This window comes from Gopherus evgoodei, chromosome 18 (genome assembly GCF_007399415.2).
Source record: "Gopherus evgoodei ecotype Sinaloan lineage chromosome 18, rGopEvg1_v1.p, whole genome shotgun sequence".
Lineage (NCBI taxonomy): Eukaryota > Metazoa > Chordata > Testudines > Testudinidae > Gopherus > Gopherus evgoodei.
The window spans coordinates 7,828,000-7,847,359 of record NC_044339.1 but is presented as its reverse complement, the minus strand read 5'-3'; the positions used below and the strand labels follow the sequence as shown (position 1 = coordinate 7,847,359).

The 19,360-nt window shown below is 45.3% G+C and overlaps 1 protein-coding gene across 5 annotated transcripts in view; it reads left to right on the top strand.

The window, feature by feature from the left end:
- Positions 1-19,360, top strand: part of UBR4 (ubiquitin protein ligase E3 component n-recognin 4) — a 112,714-nt gene that overhangs the window by 51,509 nt on the left and 41,845 nt on the right. For 2 of the 5 annotated variants that reach the window (XM_030537597.1, XM_030537594.1), the window contains 18 exons: positions 314-454; positions 878-999; positions 2,468-2,579; positions 4,998-5,128; positions 5,268-5,445; positions 6,436-6,540; positions 7,716-7,853; positions 8,340-8,514; positions 9,348-9,444; positions 9,940-10,047; positions 10,518-10,634; positions 11,778-11,987; positions 12,939-13,088; positions 14,076-14,303; positions 14,432-14,510; positions 15,493-15,729; positions 17,440-17,608; positions 19,214-19,358. In XM_030537597.1, coding sequence (XP_030393457.1) covers positions 314-454; positions 878-999; positions 2,468-2,579; positions 4,998-5,128; positions 5,268-5,445; positions 6,436-6,540; positions 7,716-7,853; positions 8,340-8,514; positions 9,348-9,444; positions 9,940-10,047; positions 10,518-10,634; positions 11,778-11,987; positions 12,939-13,088; positions 14,076-14,303; positions 14,432-14,510; positions 15,493-15,729; positions 17,440-17,608; positions 19,214-19,358 — 2,642 coding nt within the window. The remainder of the gene's footprint in view (positions 1-313; positions 455-877; positions 1,000-2,467; positions 2,580-4,997; positions 5,129-5,267; positions 5,446-6,435; positions 6,541-7,715; positions 7,854-8,339; positions 8,515-9,347; positions 9,445-9,939; positions 10,048-10,517; positions 10,635-11,777; positions 11,988-12,938; positions 13,089-14,075; positions 14,304-14,431; positions 14,511-15,492; positions 15,730-17,439; positions 17,609-19,213; positions 19,359-19,360) is intronic. The other 3 variants (XM_030537595.1, XM_030537598.1, XM_030537596.1) reach the window with 3 other exon arrangements.

The following is a 19,360-nucleotide window of genomic DNA, read 5'->3' as shown; positions in this document are numbered from 1 at the left end:
TGAACTCTGACAGTGAGAGATGTCCAGAAGACTTTGTATCCCCTGACAGATAGCTGGAGAGTGGGGAGACAGGGAAGATGCAATTTCTCAGATAAATGGCTCTCAGGCTATTTAGAGCATTATACGTCAGTATCGAAAAAACAGGCACCACTTTAAGCTCATGACGTGAGTTCCAGATTTAAATTAATTTTTCACCTTTTCCCCCATTGCGTAGAACAGTGGTATGAGTGTTAAAATTTTCCTGACTTTCTGTGACCAAAATCCTGCTTTGTGAGTCTGCGTGGCTCTGATGGTTACTTTTCTCCCTTCACAGAGGGAGGTGAAGGAGGACAGGAAGCCCAGAAACACACTGAAGGAGATGGGTGTAGTTTTATCACCCAGCTGGTCAACCATTTCTGGAAGCTACATGCATCAAAACCGAAAAATGCCTTCCTGGCTCCTGCCTGCTTACCAGGTATATTAAAGATGAACCTTGTCATTTGCCTAAGTGTAGCTTGTGTATTTTTGAAGCAGCCCATCTGAAATGAAGCTAGTGAAGGGGAAAAAGATGTTTTAGTATTTACTTGCATATTTCCCTGTTAAATGGTATGAATAAATGCTGATCTAATACTTTTATATCTTGTACAAATACAAAAGCATAAGAAGTGATGGCTTATATACCTTGCCACAAGGATGGAAGTTTGTTGTGGTGGTGGTGGAATGTTTTCCAAGTAATTATGTTTTTATACTTTTAGGGAACTCATCTGTATAAACTTCTTTTGGTCTTTATTTTTTATAATGCCAACAGTGTGCTAGTCTGTTTACAGACCGGTAGGCCCTTCCTGAAGAGGTTAGTCTAAAAAGTAATTCACAGTCCTACACTCTTGTTTCTACTTAGGTCTGACGCATGTTGAAGCCACAGTCAACGCTCTGGTGGACATTATCCATGGATACTGCACATGTGAACTGGATTGTATCAACACAGCATCCAAGATCTACATGCAAATGTTACTCTGTCCTGTACGTAATCTTGCTCTCATTGTGTGCTGGTTTGTCCTGTACCACTGACAGTGTGAGGACAGTCTAACACAGGCAGGGTGGGATGAGAAGGCTAGTAGTTTGCTTGGTGGAGGCAGTATGATCAAAGCCCCACGTACTCTGTAGCAACTTCTGCAGTTAACTTCTACAATCAGGCCCCTAGATTCTGCACCTCTGGATATCCTTTGGCAATCTCAGATACATTATAAAATGGAGGTTCTTGTTGAACTAAATGTAACTGCATAATGCAATCAATGCAGTATCTCTGGTTTTATTTATTTGTATATTACATTCAATTTGTTTTATTTTGCCATTGACTTAATTTTATTGAGAACACAACTGACTTTATGGAAATTGGCAGGAAAGAAGCTGAAGTCTTCGGCAGCTGGGGCTTTTGGCTCCTGGAAAGGTGTGAGAGGTGGTTTAAGTACACTAACTGTTTTGGCTATGAACAGCAGTGAAATAGATGAGTGTTGACATTTTAATCAGTACCCATTATATGTCATAACCAGCACCTTTGAAAGGAGTGGAGCAGTTCATAGGCACTCAGAGGAGCTATTGTTTCACACTCTCTGCAAATTCAGACAGCACTGAGTTGCTTTTATACTCCTTTCATGTTTTTAAGGTCATCTTTGCAGCCGTAAGAGCTATAGATGCTTTTTTTTTAATTAATAAATGAAGCTTTTAGATGAGAGTACCTGATTTGGGATAAAACTCTAATGCTGGAATCATGAATTACTCAGGGCCCTTTTTATAGTATGTCCTTGGTCAACCTGTGAATTCCTAGTTTTCTAAAAGCAGCCATCTGATATCCAACAGTATTGTCCTTTGCATAATATGGGAGAGGGTGTTGGGGCAGGAGAGGGCTGAAAGACTCCTGCTAGAGATTTGATACCGATTCAACTGCCAGTGTAAAGTTAGTCACTCCTCACATTCCCAGTGATGAAATATAGAGATTGTAATTTCAAAGTTGGTAGAAAAAAGTACAACATAATATGTGCATGGGCAGAACGCATGTTTGACCCAATGCTCAAACCACAAAACTGCTGAGGAAATGTGCTTACGAGCAGGAGGCAGACGTATTGTGAAAATGTCCTATGCATTTTCAACAAGGAGTAGTGGGACTAGATCGCCTGTACTATTGGCATCTTGTGCCAGAGATTGGTATTATAAAGGGGTAGAAATTAATGGTAAGGAATAGAGGTGGTAGAGAGGGAGAAAGCATATACTGTATGCTTGTCATGTGGTGGAATATGCGTGGGATAGGTGATCATAGTTGCCTTAGGGAACAGTGAAAAGTGTTTTATAATGGGGAAGACAATAGCTGTGCTATATGTTTGCGTGATGACTAATAGAGAGTCCGCTGGGTATTTCTTAGGTGGATTCACAAGGACTGTTAATGTACAGGTAAAGCATGAGAAGGTTAATGACCAATCTGTTTACATTGCAGGATCCTGCAGTGAGCTTTTCCTGTAAACAAGCTTTAATTCGAGTGCTGAGGCCGAGGAACAAGCGGAGGCATGTGACGCTGCCATCTTCTCCTCGCAGTAACACCCCCATGGGTATGGCCACCTTCCTCTGTGCTTTTGACTAGTCTGAGCCACCTTATGCACAATAGTTCATATAAGATCACGTGATATGAGCTCACCCTTAGCAAGGGGAAAACCCAGTCCTTTAACAACAACCCACAAACCTAGGATGACCAGACAGCAAATGTGAAAAATCGGGACGGGGTGAAGGGTAATAGGAGCCTATGTAAGAAAAAGACTCAAAAATCGGGACTGTCCCTATAAAATCAGGACATCTGGTCACCCTACATAAACCTGATTTCTCAAATTGGCATATTGGGTAACGCTGCAAAATGTAATGCTGTGTGTAATGCCTCCACTTACTATATAGTTCCACACTGTTTATCCAGTCTAGACTGCGATAGTGCAAACAGTATCAACATTTCTATCTGTACTTTCGTAGGTTTAAAACTTGACCGTAAACTTTTGCTCCAGGCTAAAATTAGACAATCAGGTCTCCATCCAAGAGAGAAATATTTTTAGAACTTAATGGCTGGTGGAAGATGCCATAGTAGAGACAGAAGTATCTGATCTGTGGCTAAATGGAGGACAATGCAGGTTTCCTTCTCACCGTTGTACCTCTGCCCTGTTTTGGAGTAGCCACATCTGTGTAAAGAGTATGAATTATCTGCCCATTCAGTTCTTGGTATGTCTGCTGAGACTAGAACAGGGACCACCCAGACAGCCAATTTATTTCATGTTGCTATGGGTGGGGAACCTTTTTTCTATCACAGGCCATTGACACACATCAAAAATCAATTGGGGGCCACACACAGCTCCCTGCTTGCCTGCCCTGGCTCCATGCTGCTCTGCTCCCTGAGGGGCCAGGTGGCTCTGCCTGCACCTGCTGCTCCCATTGACCACGGTTCACTGCCGATGGCAGCTGCGGAGCTGGCACTTGGGGTGGGGGCAGCACGCGGAGCTTCCTTGATCGCACCTCTTCCTAGGGGCAGCAGGGACATGCCAGCGAGCCAGCTCTCGCAGCTACAACCCCGTGGGGGTGGTGCTGAGGCTCACGATATCCGGACGATGTAGGCCAAGAAACAGTGATCTGAACAATTAGTCACTGCCAACCTGGATGGGTTTGAACTTGGCGTAAGACTCTTTCTCCTCCTCCTCTCCCTCCCCTCAATTACCAGGCCCCTGGCCCATCCATGTGGGTTTCCTCTCCCATATGCAAGAATATTATTTTCCCAAAATATAGGTGGGGGGGAGAGGTGGCACGAGGGATTCTGGAAGTTCTCTCTCCTTCCCTCAACTTTGTGTAGCTCAGAGGTAGGTAACCTATGGCACGGGTGCCAAAGGCAACATGCTAGCTGATTTTCAGTGGCACTCACACTGCCCAGGGCCTGACCACCAGTCCAGGGGGCTCTGCATTTTAATTTAATTTTAAATGAAACTTCTTAAACATTTTAAAAACCTTATTTATTTACTTTACATGCAACAATAGTTTAGTTATATATTATAGAAAGAGACCCTCTAAAAAAGTGAAAATGTATTACTGGCACGCGGAACCTTAAATTAGCGTGAATAAATGAAAACTCGGCACACCACTTCTGAAAGGTTGCCGACCCCTGGTGTAGCTCATCCTCTAAAATCTGAAGTTTTCTTCGATGGATTCCTAAGGATTGTTACTATACAGTTAAAGCAGGAGAAGGTTAATGATCAGCCTGTTTACAGGAAAAGGTCAGTGCAGGATCCTACAATGTAAACAATTTTTTTCTTCTCTTCCACTCCAAAAGCACTGTATTGTGCTGATCATCCTGGCTGCGGAAAGCTGGAAATGGCTTCCTCCAGGATTGGGCAGGGAGTAGCCACAGAGCAACTTGAGTTGTTCCTTTTTATGATACCCTGCATCTGCAAGGACTTAGCTTTTTCATTTTGAGGGTGAAACATAACCTGAGTCTCATACTCCTGACTTCTCCAAGCCAGCTTGTTAGTCACTTTATAATTGAGTGACTTAGGAACAGTGGCATTGTGAGAGAGGTCTTTTTGTATTATAGAGCTTTCTCCTATTCTCCCTCTGTTCCTGGGGGTCCTCTGCATCCCTGAAGACGAATCTTTGCATTCCCTCACCTTGAGGCTTCATGTTTGCCTCCCCTCACAACCGAGGATAACTGTACGAAAGTCTCTATGGAGTCCCATCAGTGCTGCTCCTTACATAGAGAGTGTACAGCTTAGAAGCACTCAGGTGCTGAGCACTCTACCTCAGTTATAGTCGTCCCAGTCTTTGCCAGCCAGCAGAGCAAGAGAGTGGGAAAATACCTTGGGTCTCCCACATGGCTCTGCAGCACTCTGCCATTGCGGACAGCACTGGTGTGTTGGTCAGCCTTGCCCACTGCTCCGCACATTAGTGTGGAGAGAAAGCGATGAGGAAAGGGTGTGTTTGTGAATGGTATTTTTGTGGCCCAGGAGATAAGGACGATGACGACGACGATGACGCAGAAGACAAAATGCAGAGCTCTGGGATAGCAAATGGCGAACATATTCGACAAGAGAGCCAGGAGCAAAGCGAGGTGGATCATGGGGACTTCGAGATGGTGGTGAGCCCAGAGCTTTTTTGTTTGAAGTCTTTTATTTTAAAAAGTACTTAGGTTTAGTTTAATTACAGTTCTTCAACCCCAAGCACTCCACTGGATGGGGGTGATCTGGTAGAAGCTCTGTCTGTTTCCTTCTCCTTAGTCTGAGTCAATGGTGCTGGAGACTTCTGAAAATGTGAATAATGGCAACCCTTCTCCTCTGGAGGCTCTCCTGGCTGGAGCAGAGGGATTCCCACCCATGCTGGACATTCCTCCAGATGCAGATGATGAAACAATGGTGGAGCTAGCCATTGCCCTGAGCCTGCAACAAGACCAGCAAGGTAAGATGTGCATGTTATCTGAGACCGATTTGAATCCCGATTTCAAAGGGCCTTGGGGATTTAGAAACCAATATTGCCTTGAATTCCCTATTTGAGAAAGACACTTAATTCCCTAGGACCCTTTTGGAAAATCTCAGCCTACCTGACTTGTCTGAGGCGGCATAAGAATTTGAGGCAAAGTTAGAATTGAACCAAGATCTCCTGACTCCCAGTCCAGTGCCTTAAAAACACGATCATCCTTCCACTCCCAAATGATCATTGGGTGCAGTGGATTGGGACTGGAACAGATGAGACTTATTAAGTCACGAGAGGCAATACTACTCTTAAGGGGTGCGGCAGATGTTGGTTATGTGTATTTTTAGCTTTTGTTCACATACATTTCTATCATTGCCAAGTTACAACAAAGAGCCTTTGTGGAGGAAGGGTTCTCAAAGGAGGGATTTGAATGAGTAGTGGGTGGCCAATTGGCATAGGAGATAGGCAGACTGCATCAAGGATAAGAGCTGGCATGAGAAAAAATACTTAGATGAATGGGGAGCAGTTAGCTGAGGGGCTTGTGCAGAGCAAAGCCAGCAAGATGGAATCAAGACGTGAGGATAAATGTAAACCAGCTTAAAGTTAGTCCACTGTGTGTTACCTTGAATGTATTCAAAGCGGAAGGCTTAGTCATACTGAAAAACTGTCTACACAATGCCGCAGTCTGCACCAACTGGCCTGTAAATTCTAATGAGCATCAGCATGGCATGCGCTAACTGGCCCATGTGGACTCTGCTATTCCCTAGGGCATGTGCATCTAATGCTATTTCAAGACAGTATTACACTAACCTGCACTTGAGAACTTTCCGTGCACACCAGCAGGGTCCACACAGTGCAGTTAGTGCGTGTCACACTGGTACTCATAATTTACACCCTAACTTGTGTGGACTAAGGTGCTTTGTAGACAGTTCAGGGATTTATTGACAGTCAGTGTTGCGTGTTCACCTCTCACAGGAAGCAGCAGCAGTGCACTTGGACTACAGAGCCTGGGACTGTCTGGCCAAGCTCCCAGTTCTTCATCTCTTGATGCTGGAACTCTCTCTGACACCACAGCGTCAGGTAACTGTTCACAACAAGATATTAAACTCTCTGAGGGCGTCTTGAACCCTATAGCAATACTGCCTGCACAGCAGTATTTCCTTCAGGTCACTTAGTAATTTTGCCAAGCAGTCACCATCTTTAGGTTATTTGCTTTAAAAATGAACAATCAGCCCCAGAAATGTGGAGTTCAGGAGGAAACTTTTCCAGCAGCGTTCTTCCCAGATTGCACAGCTAAAATGTAGATTGTCAGTGAAACCTAGGAGTCAGTTAGATTCCATTAGCATTCTGCTTCAGAGCTCTTGTGAATTTTTCACTTCTGGAGGAGCACCTCTACTCAGTTTGGATATTTACACTTAAAAGGTATAATGGCACATCAGCAGCTCTAATTATTAGGCTTTCCAGATTTTTTTTTTTTAAATTAGAAATGTTTAAGGGTCGTGAACACAGCATATTTTTTTAACCCTTTTTGATCTGTCTCCAACCACAGGGCAACCCTTTCAAGAACTTATTCTACATTGTTTGTGAACAAAAGCTCATGCTCACCCTTTTTTGGGCACTACCACTTGTTCTAACAGATGATAATTGATACTATTCATTAAGGGGGCAAATAATCCTCACTTGTGCATGTGGATATTAGATTTAAAGCAGTGCCCAAGCAGAGGGATGATTGTACAGTGAGGACTAGTCTGTGGTCCCTGGAGAAAATTTGTCCCACAGTTTCTAACCTAAGAAGCAGAGCAGAATTTGCTTCTAAGCTCAAGTATCGAGAGCACTACTATTATAGTTGGTTTCAGATACGTTTGATAGTGTTATGTTCCTCCTCTGTTCTGAAAGGTTTTAATCTGAGCGTAATTATAGCAAGAGATTCTTCCTTCATATAGTAGAGCTGCTGAAGTAATTTGCATTTGATAAGCAACCAAATGTAACTCTTCCCGGTGGTTGATAATCCCTTGAATTGGTGGGGAAGTTTTCTTTTCTGTAGTTAGACCCCCAGACTTCTCATGACACCTCTCTAGTCAGAGCTGTCCAGCCGACTCGAGAAGTAGTGAGGGACATTTCCATATCCTCATGATTGGTTACTGAAAATAGACACAGAAACCTGGAGTTGCTCTTGGCTTTTCTCTAGAGCATGCTCTTTTAGAGTTGTTTAAAGACGGTGTTTTTACTTGTAACAGCTCTCGTTACTCTCTTAGCTCCAGCATCTGATGATGAAGGCAGCACAGCGGCAACGGATGGCTCTACTCTTCGGACTTCACCAGCTGACCATGGCGGCAGTGTGGGCTCTGAGAGTGGTGGCAGTGCCGTGGATTCAGTGGCTGGCGAGCACAGTGGTAATAGCAGTCAGTGACTTATTTGGCCAGTGCCTACATGTTTTGGGCACTGTTTAGATGATTGCACTGTAGTTATTTTATAACAGTGTCTGAGAGAGACAAGAATATTGTTTGACAAAAAGCAAATCTTTAGTGCATGGTAAGGGTATGTGGACTATCTTAATGTTCATCTGTGCTTTATAAACTGCATATGCAGGATTCATTTAATAAGTTTCCTGTATTGACTCCATTTCATTTAAGCTCTTGTTTTGGGTGAAACCTATATAATAAAAATTGACCATTCGCGCACACGGTTGCTATGCGGTGTTAAAACAATTTGTACAGAAGTAAAGCTCTTTTTTGGCCTTGGAAGATAGCCACAGATACCTTTCCCCCTTCCAGAATCCAAAGAATGATTATCCCAAATGGTCATTCAGCTTTGCAGTTTGCTCTGAGGTATAGTGGAGATGGTGTTCAGTTGTGCTCACGTCACCTTTCCTTCTTCAGTGTCTGGCCGCAGCAGCGCGTATGGTGACACTACAGCTGAGGGCCATCCAGCTGGACCAGGCAGTGTCAGCTCAAGCACCGGTGCCATCAGTACCACCACAGGGCAGCAGGAAGGGGATGGTTCAGAAGGAGAAGGCGAAGGAGAAGCTGAAGGAGATGTCCACACCAGCAATAGGCATGAAGCTTTATTTTCCCATGGAGAAATAGATCAGAGGGGACCCACTCATGTGCCACTGATATTACATTTTCATGGGGGGGGGAAATGGGCCTAGGAGATACTATAAATCCATAGAGAATAATGAACAGCTGTGGTAGAGATCAGAGGCCAGAATTCCATCTCATTGGTCTGCAACAATTATTGTACATAGAGCAAGCCATTGTTTGCATCCATGCATCTGTCATTCTGCCTTGTCACCTGTGTCCCCCATGAGAGTTCATCTAGGGAGTTATACTTGCAGGGTTGAACAAGCTGAATGTTAGACACATACATCTAGTGAGCCACTCACTAAAACTTAAATTTTGGTGTCTGTCAAGCATGCTCTATACTTAAAAAAAAAAAAAAAAAAAAACCCTCAGTCTGCAACAATCTCACTGCAGTTTCTCATTGGTTTTCCCCTTTTTCTTTGACCTGGCAACAGATGATTCTGCAAAATTCCACTTTCCCAGGGATGCTCTCTGCAGATTGGAATGGACTTGTGATATATGTCCCTGGTCAGTTTCATTCTGCAGGTAATTGTGCTGGGAAAAGCACTCTAAAGCAGAGTACTAATTTGATTATTTCTCTGATGCCAGAGTTGATTTTTGCCCTTGACATGACTTGCCTGTAAAAGGCCTCTCTGGCATCTGTGATTTGGCCTTTCTAATTTGGTCAGCTCAGACTTGTCAGGAAGTGAATTTTTGCCGGCACACCAGGGTGTCCCATTTGTAATGCTTTTGGGTTTCACTTTTATTACAGGATGTCTGAAACTTAATTGCTTCATGTGTGATTCTTGATATCTTATTTTCTAGACTGCACATGGTCCGTTTGATGCTTTTGGAGAGGCTGTTGCAGACCTTACCCCAGCTGCGTAATGTTGGAGGAGTCCGTGCCATTCCATACATGCAGGTAGCTTACTGAGGAAAGATCAAGAGACCCTGTTGTTTGGTGGTTAACAAATATCTAACAATTTTTTCAACAAAATTCTGTGTACATTTTCCATCTTCCTCACTCCCCCCCCCCCAACCAAATCATATTAGAAGACCTTTCTCATTTGATCTTGTAGACCATTCTTTATACCATTGAGTATGGTAGGCAGTGTTTTGTCCCCATGAGTTTCTGCTAGATTTATATTCTACAGATTGTTGCTCCCCTTCAGCATTCCTTTTCTCTTATCAATATGTCTAAAACCCTTTTGAGTATCCTTCGTCACTTAAACCGATATGATCTTTGCTGACCATTCCAGATGTTAATAATCAGATGTGATGGTCTAAGCATGATTCATGGAAGAGAGAGTATTGGAATCTGGGATTCCTCTGTGGGGTGTTTTATGGAGATAGTCCATCTCTCTCGCAGTGATAATGGAGCCTGACTTCACTGCCTCTCCAATTTCTGTGTTTCCAGGTTGTTCTGATGCTCACAACAGACCTAGATGGTGAAGATGAGAAGGACAAGGGTGCTCTAGATAACCTTCTGTCTCAACTCATCGCAGAACTGGGCATGGATAAAAAGGTAGGGTGGAGTGAGCAAACACTCCCAGCTTACTAGAGCTTATGAGTTGAGTCCCTTCCCATTAAGGGGCATTTGAGGCAGAGGAGTTGTCCAGGGAGCAATGCATTTGTTTTAAATAGACTTGCTTTACTTTGTGAGGAGGAAAATGGTATTGGAGCATAACTCTCCGCTGGTAAGGCCGGTATCAGTAAGTCGATATGAAATGTAGTTATAAATTGTTACCTTTTTATTCAGACTCCTAGACCTGGCTTTGGCAGTGATCAGGAACATCCAAGTTTTATTCAGTATAACTGTATACTTTGGGGTCTGTGCTGCCATCAGCACCAGGGGGATTTACGCTAATATCTATTGTTGCACATCAGGGGGATTTACACTAACATCCATTGTTGCCAAGGTGTCATTTATAAACAGGTTCCCGGGATCTTAGAGTTGGAATGTAGCTGTGTAAAGTGACCGATCTCTCTCTGCAGGATGTGTCTAAGAAGAATGAACGTTCTGCCCTGAATGAAGTTCACTTGGTGGTAATGAGACTGCTTAGTGTGTTCATGTCCAGGACCAAGTCAGGATCCAAATCTTCCATTTGTGAGGTACGATCTGGTACCTTCAGAGTTTCTTTGCAAAGGGGCTATACCTTCAGGAGTTGCCGTCCTTCACCAGGTGAAGAGTGGCTGGTGGGGATTCTCTGGAATGGATATTCTGGAACTAAGGATGACTGGATGTGCATTGGTGCATCCTTGTGGGGAGTGTATAATGTTGCCACAACTTGGTTGTCATGGAAAAAGACCCCAGCTGGGGTTAGAGGGGAAGCCAGCAGGACAGTGAGACTAGATGAGTTCCTGTGGCAGTAGCTGAGTTAGATTGCATTGTTGATTTGGAGTAAAGGCAGCAGAGAGAGGTTTTTCTTAAAATGGCCTAGCAGAGTTAAACCACCTTGACACTGAAAGAGTTAAAGGGGATTTGTAATGTGATTATTGGGAAAGCAATATGCTGCTGTGTCAACGTAAAAGTCGCTAAGAGGATTCCTTAGATATTTGTTGCTAAAAGGTACAGTAATAAGGCATAAAAACAGTATGTGTGGTGGGAAGGAGATTAATAAAAAAGCATAGAGGTTAAAAATTTAGTCTGAACTGCTTCAAATTTTAATGAGCTTATGAGCTGTGGGGTTTGTTTGGATTTACAGGGCTGCTTTAATAGTTTTATTTACAGTAGCTTTTTCTCTAGCCTTTTGTTGTTCACTTGAGCTTCCCACAGAAATGAAAGCTCATCGTCTTGCAGAATGCAGGTGGAGTAATACCTCGGTGGGGCAGAGCCTCTGAGTGGCATCTGCAGCAGCGACTCTTTCTTCAGCGGCGCTCACCCTCAGCTGGCCAAATCCCAGATAAACAAATAGAAATCCCAATTTAAAAAAAAACCTAGTCTTCTAATCCACAGCTCAATGGCCTCTGGCACATGTGTCGAGGGGAGATTAGACTTAGAAGGAGATTGTTTGTTTGTTTTTCTTTACTAAGCGCTTGTTCAAAAGAGTCTCTGTAAATATTTCAGTTGATGATTTTTTTTATCTTTTTCAATAAACTCAAACCCCAAACATGAAAACTGCCCGTAAAGTTTCAGCAGAATCTGCCCTCTTACTCCCAATGCCTGCAAATGGCTGTTTGGTGCTAATGACTTTGTCTGCTTAACTGAAACAGCTGCTTCTTAGAAGTGAAGTAACCTTTGTATTCCCCTGTCAGTCCTCTTCCCTCATTTCCAGTGCCACTGCTGCAGCATTGCTGAGCTCTGGCGCAGTTGATTACTGTTTGCACGTTCTGAAGTCGCTGCTGGAATACTGGAAAAGCCAGCAGAATGATGAGGAGCCCGTAGCCACCAGCCAGCTGCTGAAACCCCACACTACCTCTTCTCCACCTGACATGGGCCCCTTCTTTCTCCGGCAATACGTGAAGGTGAGTTCCGCACCATGCCACCCTCATAACCTGTATCAACATCCAACCGCAGGCACGGAGCTCTTCCTTGCCAAGCTGCTGTAGGAATATCTAGCATCTGGCCTGCTGTTGTCTGTCTCTCCATCGATTCAAAATTTGTCCTCCTGAGTTCTAGAGTCCTTACTAACATCTGGGACTACTTGATGCTCTCTGACAGTGGAGCCATGTTTGTTGCATTCCTGCTCCATGCAGTTCTTTGGAGCTGTTGTCTTTGTCTCTTGTTTAAACATGAATCTTTCTGAAGGGATGCTACTCTGGGGTGAATTCTTTTGCTTGGCAGGCAAAGATCCACAAACCACTGCTGTTTACCCCGGCAAGCATGCCTTGCAGTTGTTTGCCCAATTGCGGTCATGATTTACAAACTAAATCCTAGGCTTGTTTAACCACCATGGTGTCTTTATTGTAAACTTCCACTGGCATCAGGCTTTGATTTTATGCATAGATGTAGTACAATGGAAGCCTAATTAAATGATAGAATGCTTTCTAGTTTGAAGGACAGAACATTAAAATTCTTAAGGGCAGAGAGACCTGTTGCGCCATAACCACTGCATTTTATTATCCTCACCATAGGGGTGTGCTGGTTTTGTGTTCATCTGCCAATCAAGGGTTTTTATTTTCATAGAATCATAGAATATCAGGGTTGGAAGGGCCCTCAGGAGATCTAGTCCAACCCCTGCTCAAATCAGGACAAATCCCCAGACTGTTTTTTTTTTTTTTTGTTTTTTGTTTTTTTAACACCTCAGTTCCCTAAATGGCTCCCCTCAAGGAGGGAACTCACAACCCTAGGTTTAGCAGACCAATGCTCAGCTGTAAAGGTGCATTTGAGAATAAATCTTCCATGCTTGGAAGATGGGTGTGTTCTGTGCTCACGCTCCATATCCTTAGCTAACCCACTGAATTTTTCCACTTCAGGGTCATGCAGCAGATGTTTTTGAGGCCTATACTCAGCTTTTGACAGAGATGGTGCTGCGCTTACCTTATCAAATCAAGAAAATTGCTGACACAAACTCCCGGATCCCACCACCCATCTTCGATCATTCCTGGTTCTACTTCCTATCTGAGGTAGGTGAAGAATGTATGTTGCTCCTGGAAGTGGGATGTAGGATTTATGGGTGGTAAGAAAAGGAAGTAAATAATGGTATCCTCCCTGGGAGAGCCCTAACTTTGTGTGACTGATCGGAGATCCTTCTCTCGCTCCCCCACTTTAGAGCTAGCTCCTCAAAACTGTGTATGTCTATACTGAACAAGCATCTATGGGAGCGCATGCTCCACAGATAGCATTGCCATTGCTATCCATAATTCAACATTGTTTGCTGGTCTAGAATCAAGAGCCTTCTGCTGGATAGTGATCTAATGTGAAAATGTGTTGCTAGTACTTCGCTGATGTTCTTTAGAACAAATTATGGGTTTGGGGTCTGCATTTATTTCAATGGGCAGCTTAGATTTGTGGGTTCCCCCCACACATGTACACACATACCGATTTCCTCAGGCAGCCACACATCATCTTACGTTTGTCGTAACCTGTAGTGCAGCTGTTAATTCAGTAAAGCTTGTTCAGGCCTTTAACCAGAGCTCATAGGTCGCTTGGATAACTGTGCCATGGAATGACCCTGCAGGATATCACTTCATAACCACTAGCTCCAGTACTACATAGCACTGCTGTGCAACTTCTCTTCTGCCTGAGACTTGTTGTGTTGATGGTCCAAGTACCTTAGAATCATAGAATATCAGTGTTGGAAGCGATCTTAGGAGGTCATCTAGTCCAACCCCCTGCTCAAAGCAGGACCAATCCCCAGACACGTTTTTGCCCCAGATCCCTACATGGCCCCCTCAAGGATTGAACTTACAACCCTGGGTTTAGCAGGCCAATGCCCAAACCACTGAGCTATCTCCTCCCCAACTGAAAAGCTGCTAAATGCATTTCCATTTCCTCTTTACCTGTGGAAATAATACTACTGTTAGCTTGACTCACCTTGAGATCTTGTGATTGCTGTGATGAAATAGGTCAACTATTGATTTCACACCATTCATGTTGAATGCTTTGTCTAGTACCTGATGATCCAGCAGACTCCGTTTGTACGTCGCCAAGTCCGCAAACTCCTTCTCTTCATCTGTGGATCAAAGGAGAAGTACCGGCAGCTCCGAGACCTGCACACTTTGGATTCTCATGTTCGCGGTATCAAAAAACTCCTGGAAGAACAAGGGATTTATCTGCGGGCAAGTGTGGTCACTGCAAGTTCAGGCTCTGCCCTACAGTATGATACACTGATCAGCCTGGTAAGGAGAATGGTGTTCCAGTGGATAAAACGTGTGCCTATAGTGAGAGAGGCATGCTGCATTTAAAAATGATGACATCAGCAGAAGAGTTGACTTGCTGCTAAATCCCATGCTACTCTGCATTTCAGATGGAACACTTGAAGGCTTGTGCAGAGATCGCCACGCAGCGGACAGTGAACTGGCAGAAATTCTGCATTAAAGATGATTGTGAGTTTTCTCTGTGACAGTATTTTAAAGAACGGAGACAGTTCGGAGTAAGCTTAGAGTTGATCCAGGGTTTCTTAGCTCTTTGCTGAAAGAGAGTGTCTGTTTTGACATTCAGCACAGGGGACCTGGAAGGGATAAAGAAGAGACTGGAGTTGCCCAGGGTTTCTTTCTGACACTAACTATCAGTGTTTATTGGTAGCTTCTGTTCTGTGGCTAGAGAAAGTAAAAAGAAATGAAGTAGACAGTGTGCTCTAGTGGAGGAGCACTGGACTGGGGAACGAGAGACATGAAATTGACTGTGTGTGCCTGCCTGCCTGCCAGTCAGAGACAGACTGACCTGTGGGGCTTCCCTGGCTCCCCGCCCAGGGCAGGTGGAGGGTCTGCCGTGGCTGCCCACCTGGCTCTTACTATGACTGGGCTGCGGCTCTGAGAGCCACTCTTGCGGCCAGCTGTGGGGAGCTTGGGTCCCTCCCCCTGCCCTAGGCAGGGGGCCCAAGAAGTCTCCAGCCCATGTCCCTGCCTCCAGATCCCCTGCTCACTGTCCCTGCCCCACAGACCCCCCCACCTAGGGCAGGCAGAGGCACCCAGGCTCCCCAGAGCTGCCAGCACAGCTCTTCCTGACCAGCCTCTGGCCAGAGAAGCAGGGAGGGGGCAATGGCTCTTGAAGCCGCAGCCCAGCCATGGTAAGAACTGGGTGGGGAGCTGCACCGGACCCTCCACCTGCCCTGTGAGGGAGCCCAAGCAGCCACCCCCCCTCGTGTCCCTTTTTCTCAGGCCCCCACCCAGGGCAGGTGGAGGGTCCGCTCCACATTCCTCACAGCTGCCCGCCTGGCTCTTAACAGTCAGCCCTTGCATCTATGCTAGCTGCAAAAATGGTCCATGGATATGAAGCGAACACCCACAGATTTGCAGGGCTGTACTTCTCGGGTGATTTTAACTTACTTTATTCAGACTTAAACTTTTTCCTCTCCTTTCTCCGCAGCTGTTCTCTATTTTCTCCTTCAAGTCAGTTTTCTGGTAGACGAGGGAGTGTCACCAGTTCTTCTGCAGCTTCTGTCCTGTGCTTTGTGTGGCAGTAAAGTGCTGTCTGTGGCTTCATCCTCTGGATCATCCAGCACCTCTTCTACGTCTGCTCCAGCAGGCACTGGGCAGCCAACAACGCAGAGCAAGTCCTCCACCAAAAAGAGCAAGAAGGAAGAAAAGGAAAAAGAGCGAGAAGGTGTGAATCATAGAATGTCAGGGTTGGAAGGGACCTCGGGAGGTATCTAGTCCAACTCCCTGCTCAAAGCAGGACCAATCTCCAGACAGATTTTTGCCCTAAATCCCTCAAGGATTGAACTCACAATCCTGGGTTTAGCCGGCCAACACTCAAACCACTGATTTGCGCCTCCCCTAAACTGTGCTGCAAGCTGTTAGCCTATTTGTACCACAATCCAGTTCTGCAGGACTCCTGGTAATAGAAATGCACTTCTCCCCGGCTCTGAGACATGCACTGCTCTTGGGGCTCTTGCCAAGTGTGCAGAGCAGAAAAAACACTTACGGACACATGGCCAATTTGGGTGTAGTTTGCATGTTTATTGGAATGGGTCAGGAATGGAGCCAAGCTTCCATAAAATTGAAGTGCTGAGGAGCTCTCAGACCCTTCACGAAGGCCTAATAAATTGGCTGGGTCTGTAATTCTAATGGAGATCATAATATATCACAATTCTTACCATGCAGACTCCCTAAGTGGCACTGGTGAGAGTTGAAGCAGCTACTGGGGCTGCACATTCAGCCCCTAAGCAGCAGCTCTTACATATCTATGCTCAGACTTTTCCCCACTCACGGTCTATGAATGATTTGGGGGGCCTATCCCTCACCTCCTGGCTTATGTGCATGGGAAAATATGTTTAAAGTAAGTTCCTGTAAGTATTGAACCTGCAGCTCCAAGTCCCTCAGCTCTCCACTGTGTAACACTCCAGTGCTCTGCATCACGTCATTACCTAGGAAGCCTCCCATTCCACGGGCTCCCTTGTGGTAGGGAAAGCCCTTGGGAGGTCGATTGTAGCAGCAGGGTGAGCTGCTAGTATGGATCTTCCTGGGAGTGTAGTAAGTACATTTCTAAAACTCCCTGGCAAACCTTTCAGACGTTCACTGCTTTCATTAGTCACAGATGCTAGCTTCCATTTTCTGGAATAAAAAATGGGGGGCACACTCAGTCAGAACTACAGTAGAACCTCAGTTATGAACACCTGGGGAATGGAGATTGTTTGTAACTTTGAAATGTTCGTAACTCTGAACAAAACATTGTGGTTGTTCTTTCAAAAGTTTACAACTCAGCATTAACTTAATGCAGCTGTGAAACTTTACTCTGCAAAAGAAGAATGTTGCTTTCCCTTTTATATATTGATTTTTTTGTAATTTACGTTTAACACAACGCTGTACTGTATTTGCAGCAAAGAGTCCTGTGGCACCTTATAGACTAACAGGCGTATTGGAGCATGAGCTCTCGTGGGTGAATACTCACTTTATCAGATGTATTCACCCACAAAAGCTCATGCTCCAATACGCCTGTTAGTCTGTAAGGTGCCACAGGACTCTGCTGCTTTTACAGATCCAGACTAACACGGCTACCCCTCTGGTACTGTACTGTATTTGTACTGCTGCCTGATAGTGTACTTCCAGTTCCAAATGAGGGGTGTGGTTGACTGACTGTTGAGTTTGTAACTATGGTGTTTGTAACTCTTAGGTTCTACTATAGTTTCAACCCAAAAACTTGTTTTCTGTCAACGAACACTTACAGTTCACACAGTTGTCAGCCGGGGATCGCTCTCTCTCTCTCTCTCTCTCCATGCCATCCATGAAACAGATACATCTGCTGCACTTGTGATGCATTTGATCCATCTGGTTTCCTGTGCTCTTTTGACTTGTGCCATTTGCTATTCTCCAGGTGAGAGTGCTGGCAGCCAAGAAGACCAGCTCTGCACGGCTCTGGTGAACCAGCTGAATAAATTTGCTGACAAGGAAACTCTTATTCAGTTCCTGCGCTGCTTCTTGCTGGAGTCCAACTCCTCCTCTGTGCGGTGGCAGGCACACTGCCTGGCCCTCCACATCTACAGGTGTGTGTTTAAAGGGCATATTCAAAGCCACAGTTTTTCTCATAGATGGATCCTTTGTAGCAGATCAATTCTGTGGTGAATTACAGTGCACAGACTTGTCAATCACTGCTTTCTAGCACTTGAGTTGTGCTCTTGAGTCTGTGTTCAACATTGTGCAAGTCACAAAATAGACTATCCAAAGGAGTTTACAGACTGAGATGGACAGACGACAAAGTGCTTATTTGTCTGAAGGCTTGGTGCTCAGTTGCCCATTCTGCAGGGGTTTTGAGGCCTTCAGGCTGACAGCGTCATCTTGAGGATTTGTTTCCACCATTTTTGCAGTTAACTGCACTTGTGGCCCATTCACTGCCATGGATTTTGATCATAACCCAAAGGAAACGTTCAGTTTCTACTGTGTGGAGTCAGGGCTGTCTGTTCCATTCTGTACAACTTGGAAATCATGAGAGAATCTTTCTTCTAGAGAGGTGCAGACTATCATTGTTATCAAGTGATGCACATATTATTGAAATCATGAAATTAATAGGCAGCAGGTTTAAAACAAATAAAAGGAAGTATTTTTTCACACAACGCATAGTCAACCTGTGGAGCTCCTTGCCAGAGGACATTGTGAAGGCCAAGACCATGACAGGGTTCAAAAAAGAACTAGATAAATTCATGGAGGGTAGGTCCATCAATGGCTATTAGCCAGGATGGGCAGGAATGCTGTCCGTAGCTCAGGGGTGGGCAAACTTTTTGGCCCGAGGGCTACATCGGGGTTGCAAAATTGTATGCAGGGCTGGGTAGGGAAGGCTGTGCCTCCCCAAACAGCCTGGCACCCGCCCCCTCCCACTTCCTACCCCCTGACTGCCCCTTCAGGACCTCCACCCCATCCAACTATTCCCTGTCCCCTGACTGCCCCCCGGGACTTCCTGCCCCTTATCCAACCCCGCCGCTTCCTGCCCTCTTACCATGCTGCTCAGAGCAGCAGGACTGGCTTACTGGAAAGCCTGGGAGGTGCACAGGTGCAAGTTGCGCTGCCTGACTGGCGGCGTGGCTGCAGGGGACAGGGGGACAGCAGGGGAGGGGCCGGGGGCTGGCTAGCCTCCCCAGCCGGGAGCTTAAGGGCCAGGCAGGATGGTCCCGCAGGCTGGATGTTGCCCGCAGGCCATAGTTTGCCCACCTCTGCCCTAGCCTCTGTCTTCCAGAAGCTGGGAATGAGCGACAGGGGATGTATCACTTGATGTTTACCTATTCATTCCCTCTGGGGCACCTTGCACTGGCCACTGTCGGAAGACAGGAACCTGGACTAGATGGACCCTTGGTGCTACCCAGTATGGCCACTCTTATGTTCCTGTTTATGCATAGGGCAAAATTCTGTGGGCTGAACTCCTTAAGCTTCCTCTATGGTTAGTTGTCACAGGACCATTCAGCAGGATGCTCGACTTAGTTCAGTGGAGAGAAGAGGAGTGATTAAACAACATAGGTGATTTTGTTGTGTGTACTTTGCAGCAGCCTAGACTGACTGCAGTATATTTCTCACCTGGGTAACTCCTGTGAGAGCTGGATACGAAAAGCACATCTAAACTAATCTCCAGAAACTGATCTGATTTGTAATTTGTTCATCAGGAACTCTAACAAGTCTCAGCAAGAGCTGCTGTTAGATCTCATGTGGTCAATATGGCCAGAACTCCCAGCCTATGGACGGAAGGCTGCCCAGTTTGTGGATCTCCTGGGATACTTCTCTCTGAAAACACAACAGACTGAGAAAAAGGT